The sequence below is a fragment of the Schistocerca cancellata genome, chromosome 5 (assembly GCF_023864275.1).
Source record: "Schistocerca cancellata isolate TAMUIC-IGC-003103 chromosome 5, iqSchCanc2.1, whole genome shotgun sequence".
Taxonomy (NCBI): Eukaryota; Metazoa; Arthropoda; class Insecta; order Orthoptera; family Acrididae; genus Schistocerca; species Schistocerca cancellata.
This window is the reverse complement of record NC_064630.1, coordinates 464,556,268-464,583,284: the sequence shown is the minus strand read 5'-3', so window position 1 is coordinate 464,583,284 and position 27,017 is coordinate 464,556,268. Positions and strand designations below refer to the sequence as shown.

Genomic DNA, 27,017 nt, shown 5'->3' with positions numbered 1-27,017 from the left:
TCCTAGCTTTCAAAAACCTCCAAACATATGGTATGGTTCAGGTTCATTGACAGTATCTTCATGATCTTGACTCAGGGCCAAGACACCATGCCCTCATTCCTTCATGATCTCAACACCTTCTCTTCCATCCACTTCATCTTATTCTCCTCCAACCCATCATGCCACCTTTCTAATGGCTCCATCCACATCTCTGTCCACATCAAACCTGCTAACCACCAACAGTACCTACATTTTGACTGCTGCCACCCCTTCCATATCAAAAAATCCCTCCCATACAGTCTTACCAGATGGAGACAACATATCTGCTGTGAGAACAATTCCCTTTCCCAGTGTGCTAAAGGTATCCCCAAGGCCTTCACAGAGAGGCACTACTCCCTGGACCTAGTCCACAAATGGATTTCCTATGCAATTTTCCCACACAACCCCAATCCTCCCACCACCCAAGAGCCAGCTACAAAAGGCTGCCCCCCCCCCCCCCCTTTTTGTCACCTCAGTCTTTTCACAGGCTTACCTTACCCCATCAAAGACTGGGCCAAATGTGAAAGCAGCTGTGTTGTACACTAGCTCTGCTGCAACCGTTGAACAGTTTTTTATATTGACATGACTACCAACCACCTTTCAACCAAGATGTACGGCCACATCCAAACTGTGGTAAACAGTGAAGTAGACCATCCTGTGGCACAGCAGTGCAGCTGAACATAAGATGCTTGATTTCAGTGGCTGCTTTACAACACAGGCCATCTTAATCCTCTCCTCCACCACCAGATTTACTGAATTACACAGATGAGAGTCATGCTTACAACTTGTTCTCTGTTCCCAAAATTATTCCAACCTCAACTTACAGTAACTTACTGTCCTCGCACCCTCCATCCAACAGAGAAGAGAAATAGAAGAGAGAAAGTACTACATAGGTGTGTGGGCAGGGTAGAAGGCATGTGTAGTACTAGATACTACCCACCCCAGCTACACTGCTCCTCACATCAGATGCAGATGCAGATGCAGTTGGGCCTTAGCCTCTGGGGACAGTGGCCAGGTATGTGCAAATTGTTCGTATGTGGATATCTGAGTTTTCTGCTTCTGAAGGAGGGCTTAGTCCAGAAGTTGAAATATTTCAAATATTTCTAGCATTCTTTTTCACTATGCCTGTCTGCGACTCAGTGTTTCCTCAATCTGGGGAGCAGCACTGTCTCCTTTCTATATTGTTGCTATTCTATCATGGGCTTTCCATTTTTTGTGCAACAAACTAGCAAAACTGAGTAGTTTCTTTAGTAAATGATGCATTTTTGGAAACAGAAAAAGCAGTTCCGTAAAACTGTGATAATTCTGAATAAAAAAGTTTTTGGAAAAGTAGAACATTTGTGAAAAAGAGCAGAATGAAGGATTTCAGTGGGCTGTACCAGTTTATTAACAGACAGCTTTCAGTTCATCGAAAATTTCACTTTCTTCTAATTTACATGTACATAAGATCACTAATAATTCTTAAAATAAAATATTCACAGATGAACTAATGATACTATTGTCTTCATTAATTGGAAAACTACATGTGAAGAATAAAGTTTTGTGAACCCCAGTGTGAGAAAGAAATTTAATATTTTGATTAACTACTGTACTGTTAACAAAAAGAAAAAGACAAGGAAAATTGGTATTAATGTCAAGAGTGATATTCCTTGGTATGTTAATATCCATTGTAGCATCCTGCCCCCTGTTCTTGTCAATGTTTGACATGTTCCTCTTCTTTCTCCTTCTGTGGAGAGCATCCACATTATCAGTCCACTAAATTGTCAACATTTGTCTTTAGTACCACATCTCAAATGCCTCACTTGTCTTCTTTTCAAGTTTTCTCAAAGTCCATGATTCACTTTCATACAATGCTGTGCTCCAAATGTACATTCTCAGAATTTTCTTTCTCAGATTAAGGATGATGTCAGATATTAGCAGATTTCTTTAGACCATGAATGCTAACTTTTTTGTGCTAGTCTATTGTTTTTGTTCTCCCTGTTCATCTGTTACGTATTATTTTGCTTCCAAGGCAGCAGCATCCCTTCACTCTGTCTACTTTGTGGCCCTAAATTTTGGTGTTAATCTCATTTCTGCTAGGACTCATTACCTAAGTCTGTCTTCTGTTTAGAGTCAGTCCATAGTGTGTGCTCATTAGATCATTCATTCCATTGCACGTCCTGCAGTTCTTCCATATGTCCATTGAGGCTAGCAGTGTCATCAAGGAATCTTATCATTGATATCATTTCACTCTGAATTTTAATCTCACTCTTGAACTTTCTTTTATTTCTATTCTTCTTCAATGTATAGATTGAACAGTAGGGGGTAAAAGGCTACATCCCTGTCGTACACCCTTCCTAGTCAAAACACTTCATTCTTGGTGTTCAATTCTTTTTTCCCCTCTTGGTTTTTACCTATCATTCCCCACACCTAATGGCTGTTTTTCTGAGAATTTTGAAGATCAGGTATTTTTACATCGGTGAATGCTTTTTCTAGGGTCAGATCCTATAAAGGTGTCTTGCTTTCTTTTCACTCTGCTTTCCATAATAAAACAAATCATCAGAACTGCTTCAGTGGAGCCTTTACCTTTACCTTTACTAAAGTCAAAGTGATCACCACCTAACAGATACTCAATTTCTTTTGCGTTCTTCTGTATGTTATTTTCGTGAGAAATTTGGATTCAGAAGCTGTTTAGCTGACAGTGTGATAGTTGTCACACTTATCCACCTTTGCTATCTTCAAAATTATGTGGATGATATTTTTCTGAAATTATATTGGTATGTCGTCTTGAGCATCTAGTTCGACAGCCCACTCAGTGGAAATATTTTAGATCTTGTAGTTACAAACAGGCCTGGCCTTTTGACGACAGTAGTATAGAGAGATGGATTAGTGACCATGATTTCATCATTAGCAACTTTTATTACTAAAGTTATTAAATCAATCAAGAAGGCTAGGAGAGTATTTCTGTTAGAAAGAGCAGTAGACAGTTGTTAGCATCCCACTTAGACAATGAACTGACACCATTTAGTTCCAGTACGATGGATGTAGAGAAATTATGGGCAAAGTTTAAATGGATTGTAAATCCATACTGTGGAGAAGTATGTGCCAAATAAGTGAATTAAGGATGGAATTGATGCACCATGGTTTAACAACAAAATTTTTAAAAAATGCTGAGGAAGCAAGGGCTGTCGCACTCTGAGTTCAAAAAAGGACATGCAAATGATGACGGGCAAAAGGTAATAGGAAATTCATGTCTGTAAAAAGATTGATGCACAGAGCTTACAACTACTAGCACAGTCACACCTTAGCAATAAATTTTGCTGAGAACTCAAGAAAAATCTGGTCCTACATAAAATTGCTAGGTGGGACTACAGGCTTCAGTCCAGTCACTCATTGACCAGTCTGGTGTGCCAGAGAAGACAGCAAAAGTAAAGCCAAAGTCATAAATTTTGCATCTAAGAAATTGTTCACACAGGATAATAATATAAACATACCGCTATTTGACCATCGCATGAAGTCCTGTATGGATGACACAGTAATAAGCATCTCTGGTGTGGAGAAACAATGAAAGAGTTGGAAGCAAATAAGTTGCCAGGTCCTGATAGAATTGCAGTTAGGTTTCACAAAGAGTACTCTACACCATTGGCTCCTCACTTAGCTTGCATTTATCATGAATCTCATGGCCACTGCAAAGTCCCAAGCAGCTGGAAAAAAGTGTAAGTGACTCTTGTACACAAGAACGGTAAAAGAATATACCTGCAAAATTTAAGGCCAATATCTTTAACATTGATTTGCTGCAGAATCCTTGAACATACTCACAGTTCAAATATATTAAATTTCCTTGGCGTGGCTTTAGAAGGCATTGCCCATGCAAAATTCAGTTTGCCCTTTTCTCACAAGAGATCCTGTGAGCTGTGGATGAAGGGCAACAGGCAGATTCCATATTTCTAGATTTCCGTAAAGCATTTGACATGGTGCCGCACTGCCGACAGTTAATGAAGGCACAAGCATACAGAATATATTACCAGGTATGTGAGTGACTCAAAGACTTCTTAAGTAACAGAACTCAGTATGTTGCCCTCTATGGCATGTGTTCATCAGAGACAAGGATATCATCAGGAGTGCTCCAGGCAAGGATGATAGAATTGCTGCTATTTTCTTTATATATAAATGACTTGGCAGACCGGTTAAGTAGCAGTCTGCACCTGTTTGTTGATGATGCTGTGGTGCATGGCAAGCTGTCATCACTGAGTGACAGTAAGAGGATACAAGATCACTTAGAGAAAATTCCAGTTGGTTTGATAAATGGCAACTAGCACTAAATGTAGCAAAATGTAAATTAATTCAGTTGAGTAGAAAAACAAACCCATAATGTTTGAATACAGTATTAGTAGTATGCTGCTTGACATAATCAAGTCAATTAAATATCTAAGACATAACATTGCAAAGAATATGAAAGTGAATGAGCATGTAAGGAATGTAGTAGAGGAGGCGAATGATTGACTTGGGTTTATTGGGAAAATTTTAGGAAAGTGTGGTTAATCTGTAAAGGAGACTGCTTATAGGGCACTAATGTGGCCCATTGTTGAATTCTGTTTGAGTATTTGGATTAAAGGAAGACATCTAAGCAATTCAGAGGTGGGCTGCTAGATTTGTTACCAGTAGGTTCGAACAATACACAGGTATTATGGAGATGCTTCAGGAACTGAAATGGAAATCACTGGAGGGAAGGCGACATTCTTTTCATGGAGCACTATTGAGAAAATATACAAAACCAACATTAGAGGCTGACTGCAGATCGATTCTACTGCCACCAACATACATTTCACATAAGGACAATGAAGGTAAGATTAGATAGATTAGGGCTTGTATAGACACACAGTCATTTTTCTCTCACTCTGTATGTGATTGGAACAGAAAAGGAAATGAGTAACACTGATACCGGGTACCCTCTACCATGCTCCATACAGTCACTAGTGGAGGATGTATGTAGATGTAGCGCGCTCTCTCTCTCTCTCTCTCTCTCTCCAGATCCATAGATTCTACAAACTAACTTGATTAGTCACTTGGCTGCCACTTCCACCAATGATTTTAGATATTTTGAAGGAATGTTATCTATGCCTTCCACCTTATTTAAGCACAAGTCTTCCAGAGCAAACTCTGGCTCTAATACTGCATCCTCTGTGTTTACCATATTGATTGTGATGTCATTGAACACTTACTCCATTTCGGAGGAGCCTTAATTGTACTTTTTCCATCTACCTACTCTCTCTGCCTTTGACACCGGAATTCCCATTGTACTCTTAAAGTTGATGCCTTAAGTTTTAATTTCACAGAAGACTGTTTTGACTTTTCTATATGCTGAATCAGACCTTCTGATAACCATTGTTCAGAGTTTCTGGCCATTTGTTGACACCTTGAGGCATCAGCTATACTGCGGTAGATGAGCATCATTCTTGAACAGTATTTCAGTGTGAGTCTTCATCTTCATCAGGTGCTAGTTGAGACAAGTCATTGAGTGGAACAGGTCTAGTCTTGGGTAGCACCTGACGATAATGAGTCACATGTTGAAATATTGTGCAAGAATGACACAGGTATTCTGCAGAATAACCAACACCTCAAATTGTCAGTTCTTTTTTGATTTCTTCAACTTTTTCTGCAGCCATTTTGTTTTGTCATCCCTACAGTTATTATTCATTTCTGAACATTTCTTTCATCAATCACTTGATGTATTTCTTCTGTTACCCAAATTTCTTCACAGTTGCTCTCCTTATACCTATATTTATCTGTCCAACTTATGTGATTGCCCTTTTTAGAGATGTCCATCCTCTTCAGCTGAACTGTCTATTATGCTATTCGTTATTGCAAAATATATATACCCTTAAAGAACTCTGAACACCCGCCACCACTCCTCAGTACTTCAGTGTCCCACTTCTTTACACATTGATTCTTCTAGTTGATTCTCTCAAACCTGTCTACTTGTCACATTACTAAATTATGATGTGGATCTGCATCTGCTTCTGCATACGCCTTATAATTAAAAATCTGATTTCAGAATGTCATGATTCAATTCTTAGGTACTATTTACCTGTGATGGTGATGATTGCACAAATGATTGTGAATTAAACTACTTGAAGGAAGAGGATAACCATCCTCTTTTTTGGACTTTATTTATTTGTCAAAATGCAGTTTGAATTTGCACCCATCTTCAGTTGGCTTAATGTAGTTTTTATTTATTTGTTTTTATATGTAATATGATAAATATTACATATATTCATTATTGTGTGATAGCACTTAGATGTGAAACAAGTCAAAACATTTAACACATTATGATATTCAGGTCATTAACAGTCACACAGAGAGGTGGAAAAAACGAATTCCAGTTGTTACCTAAACACAGAGTTGTATATATAAAATACGAAGACCATTCAGGTGACACAAAAAATGTGATTTATAAGGCATAATTAATTTTTCAAGCAGGAAGTCCTTTAGCTTACTTTTAAATAATCAACTTTTTCACTTAGGCCATTAATCACTTGGAAGTGAGTTAACAATTTTTGTGCTAGTGTATTTTACACCTTTTTGCACCAGAGGCAAATCTTCTGGTCACATGTATGTCACGTTTCCTCCTGTTATGGTTGTGACTCCTTTGTTTCATACAGAGTAACACTGTGAAGCATGACTGAATGGAGGCACTCTAAAAACTTATTTTGATAAATGGTGAATTGACCCAAAAGATTATTCCATAACACTTCAGGAAATTAAAGCAGGTAGATTTCAAGACACTGATGTCTCCAATTTTGACATTATTCTGGTAGGAAATGTACCTGAGCTAAGCCTTGAAGGATGCAATGTTCCCTGTTACACCTATTGTCTAACTGGATGCCTAAGAGTTTTGAACGATGTACCCTCTATATTTGCTGGCTTTTATGTGCAATAACAATCTCCTGCTGGCTTTCTGCATGAGAATATAATACATTTTTCTGAGTTTTTTGCTAGAGAATTTACTGTGAACCAGTTCAGAACATCTGCAAGTAACTGGTTACCAATAAATTCTGAAGCCATATTTTATTGTCTGTCACAATGCTTGACATCTGCCAACATTTTGAAGTTGCTTGCTTTCTTGGAGGTCAGAAGTAGGCCATTGGTGTAGGTAAGAAACAGCAGGAGATCAAGGAGAAAATCTTGTGGAACTCCGTAATCCACGTCTCCCCAGTCAGACTGTACTTCTCCTACCTGCACGTTGTTTCCTTCTAATGCTATTTTCTGTTGTCTGTCCTGTAGACAGGATTTCAGCAAGTTTCCTAATTATCCTTGGATCCATTAGTGGCAGGCTTTCTCTATAGACTGGCACAGTCAAAAGCCTTAGACAGGTCACAAAATATGCCAACAGGCTGTCTCTTCTTGTCAAAACATTCCAAAACATTATTTGTTAATGAAAATATGGCTTCAGTTGTAGTGGACCATATCCTGAATCCACTTTCATTTTTGCTAGTTCTTTCAAATTTTTCAAGGTGATAGGCAATCTTGCCAAAATTTAATTTTTCAGCGACTTTGTAAAATGCAGTCAGAAAGGAGATAAAATTATAATTTGTAGCATCTGTGGCAACATCTTTTTGTAGAGGAGCTTCACAAAAGCAAATTTTATTCTGCCAGGAAAGTGACCTTGATTGAGGAAGATGCTGAATATATGAGCCAGGAGTTTGAACTGATAACAGCAGAGTTTTTGCAGTTTGCTTGAAATATTGTTGACACTTGTTAAGTTTTTGCTTTTTAGTGATGGTTTACCTTACTTGCTGATCTGTTATGGGGGCTGCATCTGTCTGCTGAATAGAATCAGAGAAATGTTCTTTCATTTGCCTATGTATCATCAGTAAGCCTGCATTGAGTAGCACTTAGTTCCAGTATTATACATGTATCATACATAATACACACTTTTATGCACATTGATATACAATTGGAACATGATATTTACCATGTGGCTAGATTTTTTGTTTTAATTGAGAACTAATTCATACTGAAAAAAGATGGGGAATGTTATGGATTATGGCTTTGTTCAAGAAATAATCCCAGTTTTCACCTAATGTGATTTAGGGATGCCGCAGAAAATTGCCAGATGCTGCTCTTAACCATTCTCCTTTTCCATAATGAATATTGTGTCTTAAATGCTGAGCCATATCTTTCATCAGCTGGCTGTTTATAAGTGGTGATCAGGAAGTTTCATTTTGAAGGCTGTACACTTAAGATTTACTATTCCAGTCATGCAAATTCACCATGAGGATTGAGGTGATCATCCCAGTGACACACCAAGTTGAAGATACCTATTTTGTAAATGACTGTGTCCTCCTGCAAGTAGTAGTCCATAACTGCCTGCTGCAAGTGCTTGTCTGACAGGAAACCTCAACCCTTTGAGGCCATTTATAAGGGATAATCACATGGAACATCATCAGGACCATAGGATGCATGTTCAATTATCTCCCACTTGACTGAGAATAACTTCTGCATTACAAAATTCACAATATTGGATTTTGTGTGGAATCACAACCAGCACAGAAGCTGGTGCACGATTCCACAATGGTACTTTTTGACAGACATGCCCAATTCTACCAGTGAATGTCTGAAAGTGTTCATCCTGCAGCAGCCAAGAAAAGAATAACAGCATGTTTGCCTCATGTGGACACATTTTTGTAATACCATCACTATAATTTTCATTTCCATATTTACTGGATGCGTATCAGAAAGATATGAATGCTACACTAATCCCTTGCCTACATGTTGGTGCTTATATACTCACCTCAGAGTCAAACTGTCTTCTATACACATTCAAGTAAGGTCCTCAAATGCAAACTTATTGTTGCCCCCTTATAGTAACTATTATTAAATTGTATTCACTATAATGTAGTGTTAATGTTAGGGACATATGATGTCTACCTTGAGGGTCTATGAGCTCTCACGGTCCTGCTTTGCTTGTATGTCCCACCTACTTTCTAAGTTTGCCCTAAGCAAAGCTAGCTATATCATAGTTGTTGTAAACACCAAATAATTTTACTGGGCATGATTATAATTTCCTTACCTTCCTGGGATCTTCAAATTGGCTTATGTACCCAGCTATAGGAGGATTGATAGTTCAGCATAATCTTCGAACTGTAGTGCAATGTGGTATTTTTCAAGGTAACAAATGATTTTTGTAGGTAAAAGAAATGACAGAAAAAATCCAAGGGACTACTAGGGATTGAGTGCCGGACCTTCAGATGTTTAGTCCTGTGCTTACCCACTGAGGTACAGTACTGCATATGATTTCATTATCATTGCTGCATCACTTCTCACAAGCTGTATCCATAAGGACCACAACAAGGAAAACAACTATTTGTAGATTCTTTGTTCTTCATGATACAAAGTTTGCCTTTGAAGAATCCATGTGGCACAAATCTTTGTATACCCTAACCTATGAGTGATTGCAATGACATTGACACACAGTGTCAATTTCAGCTTACAGGTCACTGACTGAACAGCTGAAATAACAGCATTAAGGTGTGTTCTGAAACTGGAGACGTCATTGCAGTGAATGGTTGGCTGGAGTATGGAGATCATAAATATTATGTATTGTTTGGGTCACATGTGTTACTTGAATAACAAGTTTCAACATGTAATACTTGTTATCCTTAGATCTGTGTATCAAATGATCCATATGATGTCATCCTTCATTATAGTTACAGTGGTGACTATTTACAAACACTTTATGCATGAAACTATGTGGTTATTCAAACACACGTCCTGTAGGGGCAAGGAAGCATGCAAACAGTGTCAAATAATATGCTTAACCATTAAACTAACTCAAATACTTGCAGTTTATTAAAATGCAGCTCACTGCAAGGCTCATTAATAACCCATGAAAACTGCTGAAACAGTATTTAATAATGGAAGGAGCTTCAATGAGGTGGCAGGAAAAGACCTAGAAATTGCATTTTCAATTAAGTGGTTGAGAAAAAGAGAGTTCAGAACCATTATTAGAGTTAATAGCAGCCAAAAATGATCACATGACTGGCTAATGATTTAAAGCTTCAAAGTGTAGGTTTTCATTTTATCACAACTATCAACTGATCAGAAAAAGAAATGGAGTAGAGCAAACAAAAATCCCAAACTGTATGTATGATAGTGGTACATACATTGATCAGCTAAAACATTATGACCACTGTCAACCATGACGTTGGATGCCACCTGGTGGCACTGAAGGCATGTGGCATAACAAAAGTATGTAAGTGGAGTAGACGCGGACAGAGGATCACCCTTGTGAAGATATGGGCTGCAAATGGGGAAATCCATTGAGACAAGTAACTTTGACAAATGGCAGGTTATTATTACATAGTGCCTGTGAATGAGTATCTCAAACATGACAAAGTTGGTTGAGTGTTCACCTGCTATTGTCATGGGCATCTACAAAAACGGGTATGATGACAGTGAAACTACCACTAGGCACTAAACAGCTGGACGTCCATGACCCTTTACTGAATTTGGGGTTCAGAGGCTTGTCTGCTCTGTAAAGTAGGGGATAGATGGTGATCTATGCCATCTCTACCGAAGGAACATAATGCTTGTGCATGGACAAACAAGCTATTAAGCAGGGTGTTTTTTGGCTCATCAGTGTATTGCTGTAGTGTAGACAGAAATTAATAAATTAGAGTATGGATGATGGAATTACTTGGGCAGTTGGGAGGAAGCAAGCTGTACCCACCAAGGGTGAAATAGGAATAGGGAGAAGCAAATGGTGTTCAGTGGTAGGAGCAAAATGACCAGACTATCACACTAACTTTAAAGCTTACTCTCTTCTCTTAATTATCTGATCTTTAAGTTTGGCTTTGCTTTTTCTGTAATTGAATGTTTACATTACCTCATTTTTATACATCCTTAAGAAACATCTAGCAAAGCATCCATGGTCTAGGGGTAGCATCTCTGGTTTGTAATCAAAATGTCCTTTGTCACAGGTTTGAATCCTGCCACTGCTTAAATTTTGAATAAAAATCGTCAGCAATGGTGGCCTTATCAAAGATGGCAGAGGAGTGGACAGAGGTTCAGAGCACTCTCTTGCCTTTGTGGTGGAAAACTGCTCCTGAAGGTGAAGAATCAGCAGTTATCAATGGCATGAGGATGCAGATGGTGATAGAAGCCATAGCATTAAAGTTGCATAATGTGTATTCACAAGACATGTGACCTGTAATTGAAAAGTGTGGTGGTGATGTCTCCAGTGGCAAAAGGTTCTGGACTAGATCCCCCATTCCGATCTCCAGAAGGGGGCTGCCAAGGGGGAGGCAAACAGCAGAAAAAGATTGATAACCAACAAAAGGATAATGTTCTAAGTGTCACTGCACTGAATGTCAGAAGTTTGAATGTGGTAGGGAAGCTAGAAAATACAAAAAGGAAAATGATAAGGCTCAATCTAAATAAAGTGGAGCATGTGAAGTGAAATGGAAAGACAAGCATTCCGGTCAGATGAATATAGGGTAATATCAACAGCAGCAGAAAATAATGGAAGTAAGATTCATTGTGAATAGGCAGGTAGAGCAGTGTGTATGTTACTGTAACCAGTTCAGTCATAAGGTTGTTCTTATCAGAATCAACAGCAAACCATCACCTACAACAATAGTTCAGGCATACATGATGATGTCACATGCAGCAGATGAAGAGATGAGAAAGTATATGAGGATATCGAGTGGATAAATCAGTGCATAAAGTGAGATTGAAAATCTAGTAGTCATGGGCGATTGGAATGCGGTTGTAGAAGAAAGGGTTAAGGGAGAATATAGGCTTGGTAGCAGGAATGAGGCAGGAGAAAGACTAAGTTCTGAAATAAATTTCAGACAGTAATGGTGAATACTCTGTTCAAGAATCATACGAGGTAGAGGTCTACTTGGAAAAGGCCAGGATGCATGGGAAGATTTCATTTAATGCAAAATCAGATATTGGATTGTAGGACACACCCAGGAGCACATATGGATTCGGATCACAATTTAGTAATGGTGAAGAATAGGCTGAAGTTTAAAGACAAGTGAGGAAAAATCATTGCACAAAGAAATGGGATATGGAAATATTGAGGAATAAAGAGATAAACTTGAAGTTGTCTGAGGCTATAGATACAGCAGTAATCAATAATTCAGTAGGTACTGCAGTTGAAGAGGAAAGGACATCTCTAAAAGGGGTTCTCACAGAAGTTGAAAACAAAAGCATAAGTACAAGGAAGGTAACAGTGAAGGAACCATGGGTAACTGAAAAAAATGCTTCAACTGATTGACTAAAGAAGTAAGTACAAAAAGGGTCAAGCGAATTCAAGAATAAAGAAATAAGTCACTTAGTAATGGAATAAGTGGGAAGTGCAGGGAAGCTAAGATGAAATGGCTGCATGAAAAATGTGATGAAATTGAGAAATAAGATTGTCGGAAGGACTGATTCAGTGTATAAGAAATTAAAGATATCCTCTGGGGCAATTAAAACCAAGGGTGGTATTATTAAGTGTGTAATGGGAATTTCACTGTTAAATGTTGAGAAGAGAGTGAATAGGTGGAAAGAGTACGTAGCAGGCCTCTGAGAGGGAGCACTTGCATGATGATATGATATAAGAAGAAGCGGGAGTAAATAGGGAAAAATAGGGGATCCAGTATTAGAATCAGAATGTTAAAGAGCTGTGGAAGAGTTAAGATCAAATGAGACAGAAGGATGGATAACATTCCATTGGAATTTGTAAGATCATTGGGGGAAGTGGTAACAGAACAACTCATCACGTTGACTTGTAGAATGTATGACACTTTCAGAAAAACACCATCAACACAGTTCAGAAGATAGCAACAGCCAATAAGTTCAAGAATTACTGCACAATCAGCATAACTCTCATGCATCCAGGTTGCCAACAAAAATAATATACAGGGAATGGAAAATAAAATCGATTATCTGTTAGGTGACAATCAGTTTGGCTTTATTAAAGATAAGGTACCAGATGCACAATTCTGACATTTTGATTGATAAAGGAAGCTAGACTGAAGAAAAGTAAAGGCATTTTCTTAGGAATTGTCAACCTGAAATAAGCATTTGACAATGTAAAATGGTGCAAAATGTTAGAAATTCTGAGAAAAATAAGGGCAAGCATGGGGAAAGACAGGTAATATACAATGTGTACAAAAACCAAGAGGTAACAATAACAGTGGAAACCAAGAAAAAAGTGCCCAAACTAAGAAGAGTGTAAGATAGGAATGTAACCTTTTGCTTTTACTGTCCAAGCTATACATCAAAGAAGCAATCACGGAAATAAAAGTAAGGTTAAAGAGTTGGATTACCATACAAGGTGAAAGGATATCAGTGGTAAGATTGGCTGATAACATTGCTATCCTCAGTGAAAGTGAAGAAGAATTACAGGATTTGTTGAATGGAATGAACATTCTGATGTGTATAGAATATGGTTGATAATAAATCTAAGAAAGACAAAACTAATGAGAAGTAGCAGAAATGAGAACTGTGAGAAACTTAACAACAGAATTGGGGATTACAAAATAGATGAAGTTAGGGAATTCTGTTGCCTAGGCAGCAATATAATGTGCGGTGGATGGAGCAAGGAGGACATAGAAACCAGACTACCTCCGGCAAAAAGGGCATTCCTGGCCAAGAGAATTCTTTTAGTATCAAACATAGGTCTTAGTTTGATATGCAAGTTTCAGAGAATGCACATTTGGAGCTTTAGATAACAGGAAAAATGGAAGAGATGAGAAGTATTTGAGATGTGGTGCTACAGAAGAATGCTGAAAATTAAGTGGACTGGTAAGGTAAGGAATCAGTTGGTTATCCTCAAAGTCAGCGAAGAAAAAAATTTATGGAAAACACTGACAAGGAGAATGGACAGGGTGATAGGACATCAAGGAATGACTTCCATGGTACTAGAAGGAACAATAGAAAGTGAAAACTGTAGAGGAAGACAGAGAGTCGAATGCATTCAGCAAATAATTGAGGATGCAGGTTGCAAGTGCTACTCTGAGATGAAAAGGTCAGCACAGGAGAGGAATTTGTGGTGGGTGTGGGGCATGTCATACCAGTCCGAAGACAGAGGTCTTAAAAAAGCAACACCTGCCTTGTGGCGTATAGCACTCCATTTCATCCTCAAGATGGTAACAACACGTTGTGGTGTTGACTCCTAAACTCCAAAACCATTCTGATGAATGACCTCTTGGCTACCTTGATACGAGGCGTGTTTTTTAAGTAAGTACCGTTTTGAAATTAAAAAAAGAGTTGCAAAGATATCTCAATTTTATTTTTACATGAAAGCCCATACCTTAAACTATGCACTGACAGCATTACAGTCTGATACTTCCTTGTTTACATTGTGTCCTGAGTGTTTAAGGTGCCTCTGATAATCGTGAGTCCCGTCGACTGTGAAGTACGGGCTGTTATAAGATTTCTTAGTGCTAACGGTCTAAAAGAGATTGATATTCATCATGAGATCTGTGCAGTTTACGGAGTAAACATTGAGTGATGGAATGGTAAGAAAGTGGGTGAGAGCATTTAAAGATGGCCGCACAAATGTGCTTGATGAACAAGGGAGTGGGCGTCCTTCAGTCATTAATGAAAGTTTGGTGCAGGAAGTGGACAATAAGGTGAGAGAAAACAGATGCTTTATGATTTCCTCCTTCCGAAATGACTTTCCTAATGTTTCTTGTAGTGTTTTGTATGGCATTGTGACTGAGCACATGAATTACCGAAAATTGTCCACACGTTTGTTACCGAAAATGTTGACAGATATACACAAAACCAAACGTCTAGACAGTATATTGACTTTCCTTGAGCGTTACCACAACAGCGGTGATGATTTCTTAAGCCAAATTGTTATGGGCGATGAAACATGGTTGGCCTAAGTCACACTAGAATCAAAGCAACAATCCATAGAAATTGAGCAAGGGCATCGTTTTGCTGCGAGACAATGCCCGTTCGCATGTGGCAAATCAGACCAAGGATCTCATCACATCTTTTCAATGGGAAACTCTAGATCATCCTCCGTACAGCCCTGATCTTATGCCCAGTGGATACCATCTGTTCCTGCACCTGAAGAAAGACCTGGGAGGTCAGTGTCTTCAAGACAATGGTGAAGTCAAAACATTGGTGATGCAGTAGTTAGCAAGTCAGGCGGCAGACTTCTGTGAGAAGGGTATTCAAAAACTGGCACAATGTTATGACAAGTGTCTCAGTATTGATGGAAATTATGCAGAAAAGTAGATTAAGGTACAGGCTTTCTTGTGAAAATAAAATTATTGAGATATCTTACCACATCTATTTTTAATTTCAAAACGGTACTTACTTAAAAAACACGCCCCATAATTGTGGTGATTGGTCAGACATGGGTACAAAGAAAACACATCATGATCAAAGGCACACCGGATGTGTTAAACAGGAATGAAATCAGATACCATATCTGTGGAGTATTTTTCAAACCATTTAGAAATTGGTGAATTATCTTGTTGAAGGTGTAGGTCGCCACAGCGTAATGTAAGCAAAACAAATCTATTGGGCATTAGATTCCTGAATCACCTGACGGTGAGAAATAATGACAAGCATAGGTGAGATATAATTTCATTCCTAATGAAAATACCTTTTGACTAAACAGTAGTCTATTGGCACATGGAAGACACAATCTCATTTTGGTTTTCATTTATTCATACCATAATACTGACATGCACCACAATTCATCAGTCCAGGCATCCTTTTTCTATGCTTTGAGTATCCAGTAGTGGGGTTACTGCATGTATGTTAATCTCTGCACTGCACATTGTCAAGTGAGAACAATGAACTGTGTAGGGTGGTGACTTCTGTATCCCATAGGAAAAAGATTTTTCAGTGGGCATAGCTACTCACCAGTTATCATCAGGCAATAGAACTGGTGAGTAGATGTAATCTGACACATATCACTGCTATAACAATCTACAATAGGTATGGTGACCTCTTTTATTAACTTTTTGCTGTTCACGGCAGTTGGCATGAAATGAGATATTCAAGATACACCATTGGTATAGTTGCATGTGAAAATTGCAGTGCACATGAGAACTCGGACATAGATTTCCCACAAGTAAGGTACCCTCCACCTGGCCTCAGTCAAATGAACTGACACCCTAGGTGTTGCCCATTACCACAATAGCCTGTACCAGGTTTGACAACATTCTAGTCACATGATATAATCAACTGTTCCATTCACTATGCCAACAGGCATACTCACTAATACATTTGTTCTTCAGTTTATGTCTTGAAATGTCAATTACAATGTGTCAATTAAAATAAATAATGACAGTGAAATGTTAAGCTCCAAATATAGGGAAAAATTTACTTTAGTATAGGCCATGACTTTACAAGAACTACTTATCTGTATAACATCATCTTTACAGGAAACTAACCCAATTCCCATGGTTTTAACCATGTGTATGTTCAACACACAAGTTGTACTCATCTCCTCCTCCCCCTCTCTTGGTCGATTTCTTTCTCCACCCTCATCTCCCCCTCCCCCTTCATCTCCTCCTCCCCCTCACAATGACCAATTCCTTCCCCATATCTCTGTCAACCACTCCCTCCTCCACCCTCCACCCTCTGCCCCTCTCCTCCTCCACCCTCTTGCCCCTCTCCTCCTCCACCCTCTGCCCCTCTCCTCCTCCACCCTCTGCCCCTCTCCTCCTCCACCCTCTGCCCCTCTCCTCCTCCACCCTCTGCCCCTCTCCTCCTCCACCCTCTGCCCCTCTCCTCCTCCACCCTCTGCCCCTCTCCTCCTCCACCCTCTGCCCCTCTCCTCCTCCACCCTCTGCCCTCTCCTCCTCCACCCTCTGCCCCTCTCCTCCTCCACCCTCTGCCCCTCTCCTCCTCCACCCTCTGCCCCTCTCCTCCTCCACCCTCTGCCCCTCTCCTCCTCCACCCTCTGCCCCTCTCCTCCTCCACCCTCTGCCCTCTCCTCCTCCACCCTCTGCCCCTCTCCTCCTCCACCCTCTGCCCCCTCTCCTCCTCCACCCTCTGCCCTCTCCTCCTCCACCCTCTGCCCCTCTCCTCCTCCACCCTCTGCCCCTCTCCTCCTCCACCTCTGCCCCTCTCCTCCTCCACCCTCTGCCCCTCTCCTCCTCCACCCTCTGCCCCTCTCCTCCTCCACCCTCTGCCCCTCTCCTCCTCCACCCTCTGCCCCTCTCCTCCTCCACCCTCTGCCCCTCTCCTCCTCCACCCTCTGCCCCTCTCCTCCTCCACCCTCTGCCCCTCTCCTCCTCCACCCTCTGCCCCCCTCCTCCTCCACCCTCTGCCCCCCTCCTCCTCCACCCTCTGCCCCCCTCCTCCTCCACCCTCTGCCCCCCTCCTCCTCCACCCTCTGCCCCCCTCCTCCTCCACCCTCTGCCCCCCTCCTCCTCCACCCTCTGCCCCCCTCCTCCTCCACCCTCTGCCCCCCTCCTCCTCCACCCTCTGCCCCCTCCTCCTCCACCCTCTGCCCCCCTCCTCCTCCACCCTCTGCCCCCCTCCTCCTCCACCCTCTGCCCCCCTCCTCCTCCACCCTCTGCCCCCCTCCTCCTCCACCCTCTGCCCCCCTCCTCCTCCACCCTCTGCCCCCCTCCTCCTCCACCCTCTGCCCCCCTCCTCCTCCACCCTCTGCCCCCCTCCTCCTCCACCCTCTGCCCCCCTCCTCCTCCACCCTCTGCCCCCCTCCTCCTCCACCCTCTGCCCCCCTCCTCCTCCACCCTCTGCCCCCCTCCTCCTCCACCCTCTGCCCCCCTCCTCCTCCACCCTCTGCCCCCCTCCTCCTCCACCCTCTGCCCCCCTCCTCCTCCACCCTCTGCCCCCCTCCTCCTCCACCCTCTGCCCCCCTCCTCCTCCACCCTCTGCCCCCCTCCTCCTCCACCCTCTGCCCCCCTCCTCCTCCACCCTCTGCCCCCCTCCTCCTCCACCCTCTGCCCCCCTCCTCCTCCACCCTCTGCCCCCCTCCTCCTCCACCCTCTGCCACTCTCCTCCTCCACCCTCCCTCTCTCTCTCTCGCCCCCCCCCCTCTCTCTCTCGCCCCCCCTCTCTCTCTCTCTCTCTCTCTCTCTCTCTCTCTCTCTCTCTCGCCCCCCCCTCTCTCTCTTGCTCTCTTGCTCTCTCCCTCTCTTGCTCTCTCCCTCTCTTGCTCTCTCCCTCTCTTGCTCTCTCCCTCTCTTGCTCTCTCCCTCTCTTGCTCTCTCCCTCTCTTGCTCTCTCCCTCTCTTGCTCTCTCCCTCTCTTGCTCTCTCCCTCTCTTGCTCTCTCCCTCTCTTGCTCTCTCCCTCTCTTGCTCTCTCGCTCTCTCCTTCTCTCGCCCCCCCCCTCTCTCTCTCTCTCTCTCTCTCTCTCTCTCTCTCTCTCTCTCTCTCTCTCTCTCTCTCTCTCTCTCTCTCGCCCTTTCAGTGCTATCTGTCCCCCTTCTCTGCCTCTCTCTCTCTCTCCATACCGTCATGTCCCCCCTCTCTCCATATCATTACCCTCCTGATCCCTTACCCTGTCCATCCCCTCCTCCATCCTTCTCTACCTACCCACAGCAATGATCATCTGCACATGAAGCCCCCTGCACTACAGTCAGATGAAATATGCCAATACTGCTCACATAACATGGCTGTCATAAAGGGCAGCCTACCAGTTAATAGTTTGAAAAGTTTCTTGCCCTGATGTGCAGGCTGCTCTGCAAAGCAGGTCGATAAAGCAGTGCCGATACTGTTCTCATACAACACACCTATTGTGCTGGCCAGCCTATATGTCTGGCTGTGGAAAAACACTTTTTTGCTCATATTTCCATTACTATTGGATCTAGGTGGTCAGTACAGATACTCCTGATGCCTGCTGTAACTGTGCCAGGTATGGTTGAAATTGAGCCAGAGGTTTGGTGGGAGGTTTGTGGAATGGGAGACTGCAGGCTGTGTGCACTGTTCCGTATGTTGACATGCCTTGAAAGATTATTTCAAGCTTGTTAGACAGTGTGTTGTAAACAACTCAATGGAAAAAAGTGTTGCCAAATTGATGTCATGATGTCGTTCAAAAATTCATGTTTTTATTCTGGCATTTCATCAAACCCCCATTAGTAGATGCCCAAATCCAAAACTTTCATGAATACACCTATCTTCATTCATGGAGTTTCATCTTGGATTACAAGGCTATGGCTTCATTTGATGTCGGAGATGATATAGAAATGTACAGAACTTTACTTTATGACAAACATCAACCAAAACTTGTATCTTATGTACTACTATATGGCTGCCATCAGTGCTGTCCCATACCATTACCCAAAGATGATAATATGGTGCCATCATAAATGATATTCCTGCTGTCAGGCCAACTGCTACTGCCTGTCCCTGCTCATACTTTTCCAAAATCTGCCCACACCTTGCTCCTCCTCAGATGAGGCAGCATCGTTTGCAATGGTGATATGTGACTTGTATGTTATTGTCAACAAAAGTATGACAGAATTACAATGTGTTTTTCTATTATAAGTGTATTTTATATAATTCATAATTATACTGAAGGCCATCTTATGGAAGATTCAGTGCATCAAAATAAAAAAAAAGATTGCAGGTTCTGTTTGCACGCAAATCATGATTTTAACAATAATATGAAAAAGATAGATTGCTACTCTCTACATGGAGGGTGCATTGAGTGGTAGACAGGCACAATTAAAAAAAATTGTTAAATATTCAGCTATTGGACTAACTCCTTCTTCAGAAATACAAAACAAAAACCCCACACAGTCACAACTTGCACACACATGGCCACTGCCATCTCCAGGCCGGTCTACCACTCACCATCTCTTCTATATGGTGAGTAGCTAGTTTCATGTTCCATGGGTCATTTTCATGATAAATCGTAATGATGTGGAACAGGTCATTTTAAATTCATATCACATATTATTTTGTAAATATGGCTGCATGCTGATCATTTTAAAGTGCTGCTGTCCACATGAGAGTTAGTAATTCCTACTCACCACCTTTTACACATGACAATAACAGAAATTCTTCTATAGAATGGGAAGAGTTAGTTCAGAAATTTTGGATGCAACATTGTGCACTCCTTTTTGTGCTAAAGATAACCTTAAGGTAGCATGATGAATATTATCTTTTCTTCTGGTACTATAGTTATGTACATCATTGTTCCTATTTAACTGCAGTGGATTTTTACAACAAACTTCATGAGGGAATCAATATACTGTGAAGCAATAGTAAAAAACCTAATTTCACAGATTTCTAAAATATGATCATGGATGAGCACCACATATTATGTTTACAGCATGTTCTTGAGAAATGAAGGTTGTTTTCTTCTTCTTCTTCTTCTTCTTCTTCTTCTACTACTAAAGATCAATTACTCCAAAACAGTATTCCACACATCATTAATGAATGAAAAATAAGCACAATGTGTCATCTTACTGAGTTCTCTCTCCATAAGGTTTGCAATGATTGTAAGTGCAAATGGGAATGAACTAAGTTATTTTAGGAGTTACAAAGTGTACTTATTCCATTTAAAGTTTTCATCAATATTGATACCTAAGAATTTTGAAGTTTCAATCCTGCTTATTTCCTCACACTGTGTTAAACATCATTCATGTAGTACCTCTAAATGTGCGGAATTGAATATGTTGTCATTTTAAAATTGAGAGTGAGACCTTACACAGAAAACCAGTCAATGCTACTTCAAGAACATTGTTTACCATTTCTTCTGTTTCTATATGTATACTTGGATTGATTATAAAACTAGTGTCATCCACAAAGAGAGCTAATTCTGTATTGTATGTTAGACAGATGTGCGTTTACACATGTGAGGAACAGTAATGGATCTAAGATTGAGCCTTGAGGAATCCCATATGATTTCTCCTCAGTCATAATTATCTCCTCTGGCTGCATTGTATGAATTACTAATAACTAACAAGGGAAACTCCATGCCATAATAGCCCATAAAAAACTGAAATAGATTGAACACGAAAACAGGAAGAAGGCATACTGAACTGTGAAAAAAGGAGCAAAATATAAATTGTGAAGCTCAAGATTTGCAAGGTTGAGAGAATTGGAAGGACAAAGGCATGGTTGTGTGGTTACATAGTTGGTCTGCAAAGCAGATCCGTCTTCAAACTCCCCTGCCCCCCCCCCCCCACACACACACACACAAACACAGGTGTATGAACTGTCTGTCCACTCACTGACGTGTCTGTTCTCCTTCTCTGGCCTTGGCAGTTGTCATACTATAAATCAGTTATAGAATGTCATGTGGCAAGAATGCAATACTGTTCACAAGTAAATGTGATTAATAGTGAGAGCAAGCAAGATGCTGCATAGACCTCACAGAAATGAAAATAACAAATATAAAACAAAGGAATCAAAGAGCCAAAACGGAACGCAAGAGTCACGACGTGTTGTACTTGGGCAGAACAAATAGGAGGTTTGTACATCTGGAGGTTCCTTTCTTCAACAGACAGATATTACACCATGACACACACACACACACACACACACACACACACACACACACACACACACACACACACACACACATATTTGAATACAGCAAACACATAACACACAAGTCAATGACCAGATGGACAGTTCATAATTTCATGAAAAAAGAGGCAGGGGGGCACAAGTGAGATCAGAACATGGATCTACCCCTTCGCAGTCCAATGCCATAACCACATAACCATGATGCTAGTGTTATTCATACTCGTGCGATGTTGTACATCTTGAGCTTGGACTGTTCACTGTTTCTATTTTGCTTCTTTTTACAGTTCAGTATACCTCCTTCCTGTTTTCATGCTTGATCTGTGTTCAGTTTCTGATGGGTTATCCAGTGGACCTTCTCACCACTAAATCTGATTGGGGGGTGGGGGGGGGCGGGTGATGTAGAGTTTCCCTTGTAAATAAAAATTTCTGCACTCCTTTAATTAAGTGCACCATCAATCCCACAAAAACTCAGTTTAACAAGGAGACTGTGATTCACACAGTCAAATGCCTTAGACAGGTCTCATAAAATAACAACTGGCACTATTTTGTTATTTAACAGTTGTAAAATTTGGTTGGATGTAATCTGAAGTCCACTACTTCTGAATTAGAGTCCTGTATGCTAACCAGTTCAACAATTCATTCCCTCTGAAAGTGATCCAGTAATCACTGCACCACTTCACCCAGTCTGCCATCTGACAAGAACAGTAAATGCTGTTGTGCTCATGGTTTATAGTATTCTTGATATTACTTGCCCTTTGGGGCATAGGCTACAAGACAAGTCAAAGCAATTACTTAGAAACTGCCTTGGTGAGTATAGATTGAGCAAAACCTCGCTATATATACATGTATAAACCACTGTAAAGTGCATGGCAGAAAGTACGTCCCATTGTACCACTTATTAGGATTTCTTACTATTCCATTCACATATGTAAGTGGGAAACGTTTTAGTAGACTTTCTTGGGATAGTTTACATCTATCTTAAAGGGTCTGAGAGCTCAGTTTCTTCAGCATCTCTGTGACACTCTCCTGTTGGTCAAACAAGTCTGTTAACATGCATTTTATACACTGAAAAGTCAAATAAACTGGTACACCTGCATAATATCATGTATGACCCCCAGGAATGTGCAGAAGTGCCGCAAGATGACGTGGCATGGACTCAAATAATGTCTGAAGTAGTGCTGCAGGGAATTGACACCATGAATCCTACAGGGCTGTCCATAAATCTGTAAGATTACAACAGGGGTGGAGATCTCTTGTGAACAGCACATTGAAAGGCATCCAAAATACACTCAATAATGTTCCTGTCTGGTGAGTTTGGTGGCCAGAGGAAATGTTTCAACTCAGAAGTGTGTTCCTGGAGCCACTCCGGAGCCACTCTGTAGCAATGCTGGGCATGTGGAGTGTCACACTCTCCTGCTGGAATTGTCCAAGTCTGTCAGAATGCACAATGGACATGAGTGGATGCAGGTGATCAGACAGAATGCTTACGTACATGCACCTCTCAGTCTTATCTAGATGTATCAGGGGTCCCACATCACTCCAACTGCACATGCCCCACCCCATTACAGAGCCCCTGCCAGCTTGAACAGTCCCCTGCTGACATACGGGTCCATGGATTCATGAGGTTATCTCTACAGCTGTACACGTCCTGCCACTCAATACAATTTGAAACGAGACTCGCCTTACCAGGCAACATGTTTCCTGTCCTCAACAGCCCAATGTCGGGTGTTGACAAGCCCAGGTGAGGTGCAAAGCTTTGTGTTGTGCAGTCAGCAAGGGTACACGAGTGAGCTTTTGGCTCTGAAAGCCCATATCGATGATGTTTCATTGACTGTTTTGTATGCTGACACTTGCTGATGGCCCAGCATTGAAATTTGCAGCAATTTGTGGATGGGTTGCACTTCTGTCAATTTGAAAGATTTATTCCATTGTCATTGACCATGTTCTTGCAGGATCTTTTCTGGCTGCAGCAATGTTGGAGATTTGATGTTTCACTGGAATCTTGATAATCACAGTACACTAGTGAAATGGTCGTATGGGAAAATCCCTACTTCATTGCCACCTCAGAGATGCTGTGTCCCATTGCTCATGTGCCAACTATAGCACCATGTTCACACTCAGTTAAATCCAAATAACCTGCCATTGTATCAACAGTAACAGATCTAACAACTGCACCAGACACTTGTTGTCTTAATAGGCATTGCCAACTGCAGTGCTGTATTCTGCCTGTCCACATATCTCTAAATTTGAATAAGCATGCCTATACCAGTTTCTTTTATGCTTCAGTGTATATTCAATACCCAATGTTATCACTATTTGGTACAGAATCCACATACTTAAGCAGTATTCTAGAATGGATTGCATGATTGATTTGTAAGCAATCTCCCTTGTAAACTGATTGCACTTCCCCAGTACTCTATCAATGAACTGAAATCTACCACCTGCTTTACCCATGACTGGGCCTATGTAATGATTCCGTTTCATATTGTTACAGTGTATTACATACAAAGATGTGTATGAGCTGGCCAATTCCAGCAGTGACTCATTGAAGTTATAGTCCTAGGGTACTACACTTTTTTGTTTCGTGAAGTGTACAATTTTACATTTCTGAACACTTAACACAAGTTGTCAATCCTTGCACTGCTCTGAAATATTCTCAAGGTTTGACTGAACAGTTCTGCATCTTCTTTTAGTCAGTACTTCATTGCAGATAACTGCATCATCTGCAAAAAGTCTGAGGTTACTATTAATATTGCCTGCAAGCTCATTAACACACATCAGGAGCAGCAAGGGTTCCAACACACTTCCCTGGGGGACATCTGAAGTTAATCTACATCTGATGACTATCTAGGCAAGGTAACATGCTACATACTCCCCACCAAAAAGTCATCAAATTTCACTTGAAATCCCATATGATTGTACTTTTGACAATAAGCATAGGTGTCAAACTCTTTCCAGGATTCAAGAAATACTGCAGCTACTTGACTGCCTTGTCTCACATGATTAATATTTCTGGAATCAATTATGGTTGACACGGAGAAGATCATTCTGTTTGAAATAGTTCATCATGTTTGAGCTTAGAATATGTTCAAAGACTCTGCAAGAAAACGATGTCAAAGATATGGGATGGTAGTTTGTGAATCACTTCTGTTAACCTTTTTGTAGACCCTGGGCTTTCTTCGAACTGCTGGGCATGAGTTTTTTTTAAACGGATCTGTGATACACTATAGTTAGAAGAAGGGATACATCTGCTGAAAATTCAGTATGGAATCTGAAAACAATTCCTTTGTGCACTGGAACTTTGTTCAGTTTCAAAAAATGCAGCTGTACCTTGACATTACAGAAACCAACATTTATTTCACTCATCTTTTCAGTGGTAGAGGGATCAAACTGGGGCAATTTTCTTGAGTTTTCCTTTTTAAAAGAACATTTGAAAACAGAGTAAAGCATTTCAGCTTTTGGTTGGAATCACAGACACTGATTTACTATGAAATAACTTATCCAAAACACTCTTAGCACTAACTTATGAAAATATAGTCCCCAAAATATTGACATTCATTGCAATAGGTGAAAGTATCATCTGTTCAGTTTATTTTTAAATTAACTATAATGCGGGGAAAAACACACAAATATCGATACAATAGAAATGAGTTCTTCTGAACACGTATTTGACAGATAGACTACATAAGCCAAATATAGTTTCATTTAGTGACTCCAGCATTCAACATGCTAAGCCTAAAGTATCTGATAGGCAATCTGGATCATAAATATGACAATATAACGGAGATGGCGAGTCGCGATAGACACAACAAAAAGATTCACACAATTACAGCTTTCGGCCATTACGGCCTTTGTCAGCAACACACACACACACACACACACACACACACACACACACACACACACACACACACACACACACACACAAAAGTCTGCAGTCTCAGACACGAAACAACACTGCGAGCAGCAGCACCAGTGCATGATGAGAGTGGCGACTGGGTGATGGTAAGGAGGAGGCTGGGGTGGGGTGGGGGGGCAGTGCCTATCACGACTCAGTATCTCCACTATATGGTGAACAGCAACTTTCCTTCTCTAATACTGTTGCATTCCATCCTGGATTTTCCATTGTTGGATCATAAATTTAATTGTTACAGACTAATTTTTTGTATCAATTTTATGTTCCTAATATTTGCCTCTTTTTCAGCTAATGATTGTCTGTCTGACAGGCGGTCAGTATTGGAAGAACAGAAAGCTGGCAGTGATAAACTGTATGTGCCAGAGTGCACTCCTGATGGGCGCTTTCAGAAAATACAATGCTACAATTCAACAGGTTTGCTTGTATTCATATTTTTCTCGATGCTTTAAAATGTGGAGATAAGAATTAATTTTGTATAACATTTATTTTCTAATTAAATAAGTCTGCTGAAAAGTCTGTAAATAATAAAGGCATTATTCTTCAGCTTACATAGGGTATTCCTGTTATTATAAAGTCACTTCAGTACTTTTTTAAACTTCCCTTTAGCCACCAAACAATTATTGTGGGTAAAACTTAATTGTGGCCATCTTAGACAACAGACAAAGTTAGAAAGGAACAGTTCAGCAGCAAAGACACAAGTTAGAAAACGATAAGGAAATGTACTGAATGATGAGGACCATTAAAACCTAACAAAGCAACTGGAACATGACATCACAGGAATACAGAACCATTTTCAGGAATAAATATAAACAAAAATAATACAATATTGTATCCTACCCAATATGTATATACATTTGTAGATGGTGAAAATAAAAGTTCTGATTGATAGGTAGTGTTGTATTGTCATATTCAATCAACTGTTTCACACAGAATGTGACATCTTTCATGTTGTTAATTATGATACCATATGCAGGTTATTGTTGGTGTGTTCATGAAGACAGCGGCAAGCCAATACCAGGAACACCTGTGAAAGATCAGATACCAAAATGCGATGCAGTTCCTGCTCCAAGGAGGCCAATGAATGGTAATGATGTTAGAGTAAGGCATAAATAGAATAAGTTCAATGTGTTTCACAAGTAATTTTAAAATTGGTGTACTTCGATTTAGGTTGTTCTGAGCCCCGTAAGCAGTTGTTCCTTAAAGAGCTTATGGACATGATGTCAAAGAAAATGATATCTGCAAGGAACAGGACCAGTCAGGAAAGGTAATAAACAACATATCTTATTATATTACCTGACTATGTTCAGGTGTGTGTGTGTGTGTGTGTGTGTGTGTGTGTGTGTGTGTGGCATTTACAGAAGTTAGAGCATTCAAATAACAAAGTAAAGTTAAAGTGCAAGTACCCTTGACTGGAAACTTTTTTAAGTACCATCTCAATTATGTATGTCCTCATAATCAGAGAATAATGAATTGTCTAAAGTTTCCCACTACACAACTGACACAAAGTATTGGAACAAGATAACTGGCATTCTACGAATTGGGGCATGGAATATCAGATCCCTTAATCTGGCAGGTAGGTTAGAAAATTTAAAAAGAGAAATGGATAGGTTAACGTTACTAATAGTGGG

The 27,017-nt window shown here is 40.7% G+C and overlaps 1 protein-coding gene across 2 annotated transcripts in view; it reads left to right on the top strand.

The window, feature by feature from the left end:
* The window catches only part of LOC126188119 (SPARC-related modular calcium-binding protein 1), an 805,467-nt gene that overhangs the window by 743,322 nt on the left and 35,128 nt on the right, over window positions 1-27,017 (top strand). For both annotated transcript variants that reach the window (XM_049929592.1, XM_049929591.1), the window contains 3 exons: window positions 25,678-25,803; window positions 26,363-26,473; window positions 26,557-26,653. In XM_049929592.1, the coding sequence (XP_049785549.1) occupies window positions 25,678-25,803; window positions 26,363-26,473; window positions 26,557-26,653 (334 nt within the window). The remainder of the gene's footprint in view (window positions 1-25,677; window positions 25,804-26,362; window positions 26,474-26,556; window positions 26,654-27,017) is intronic.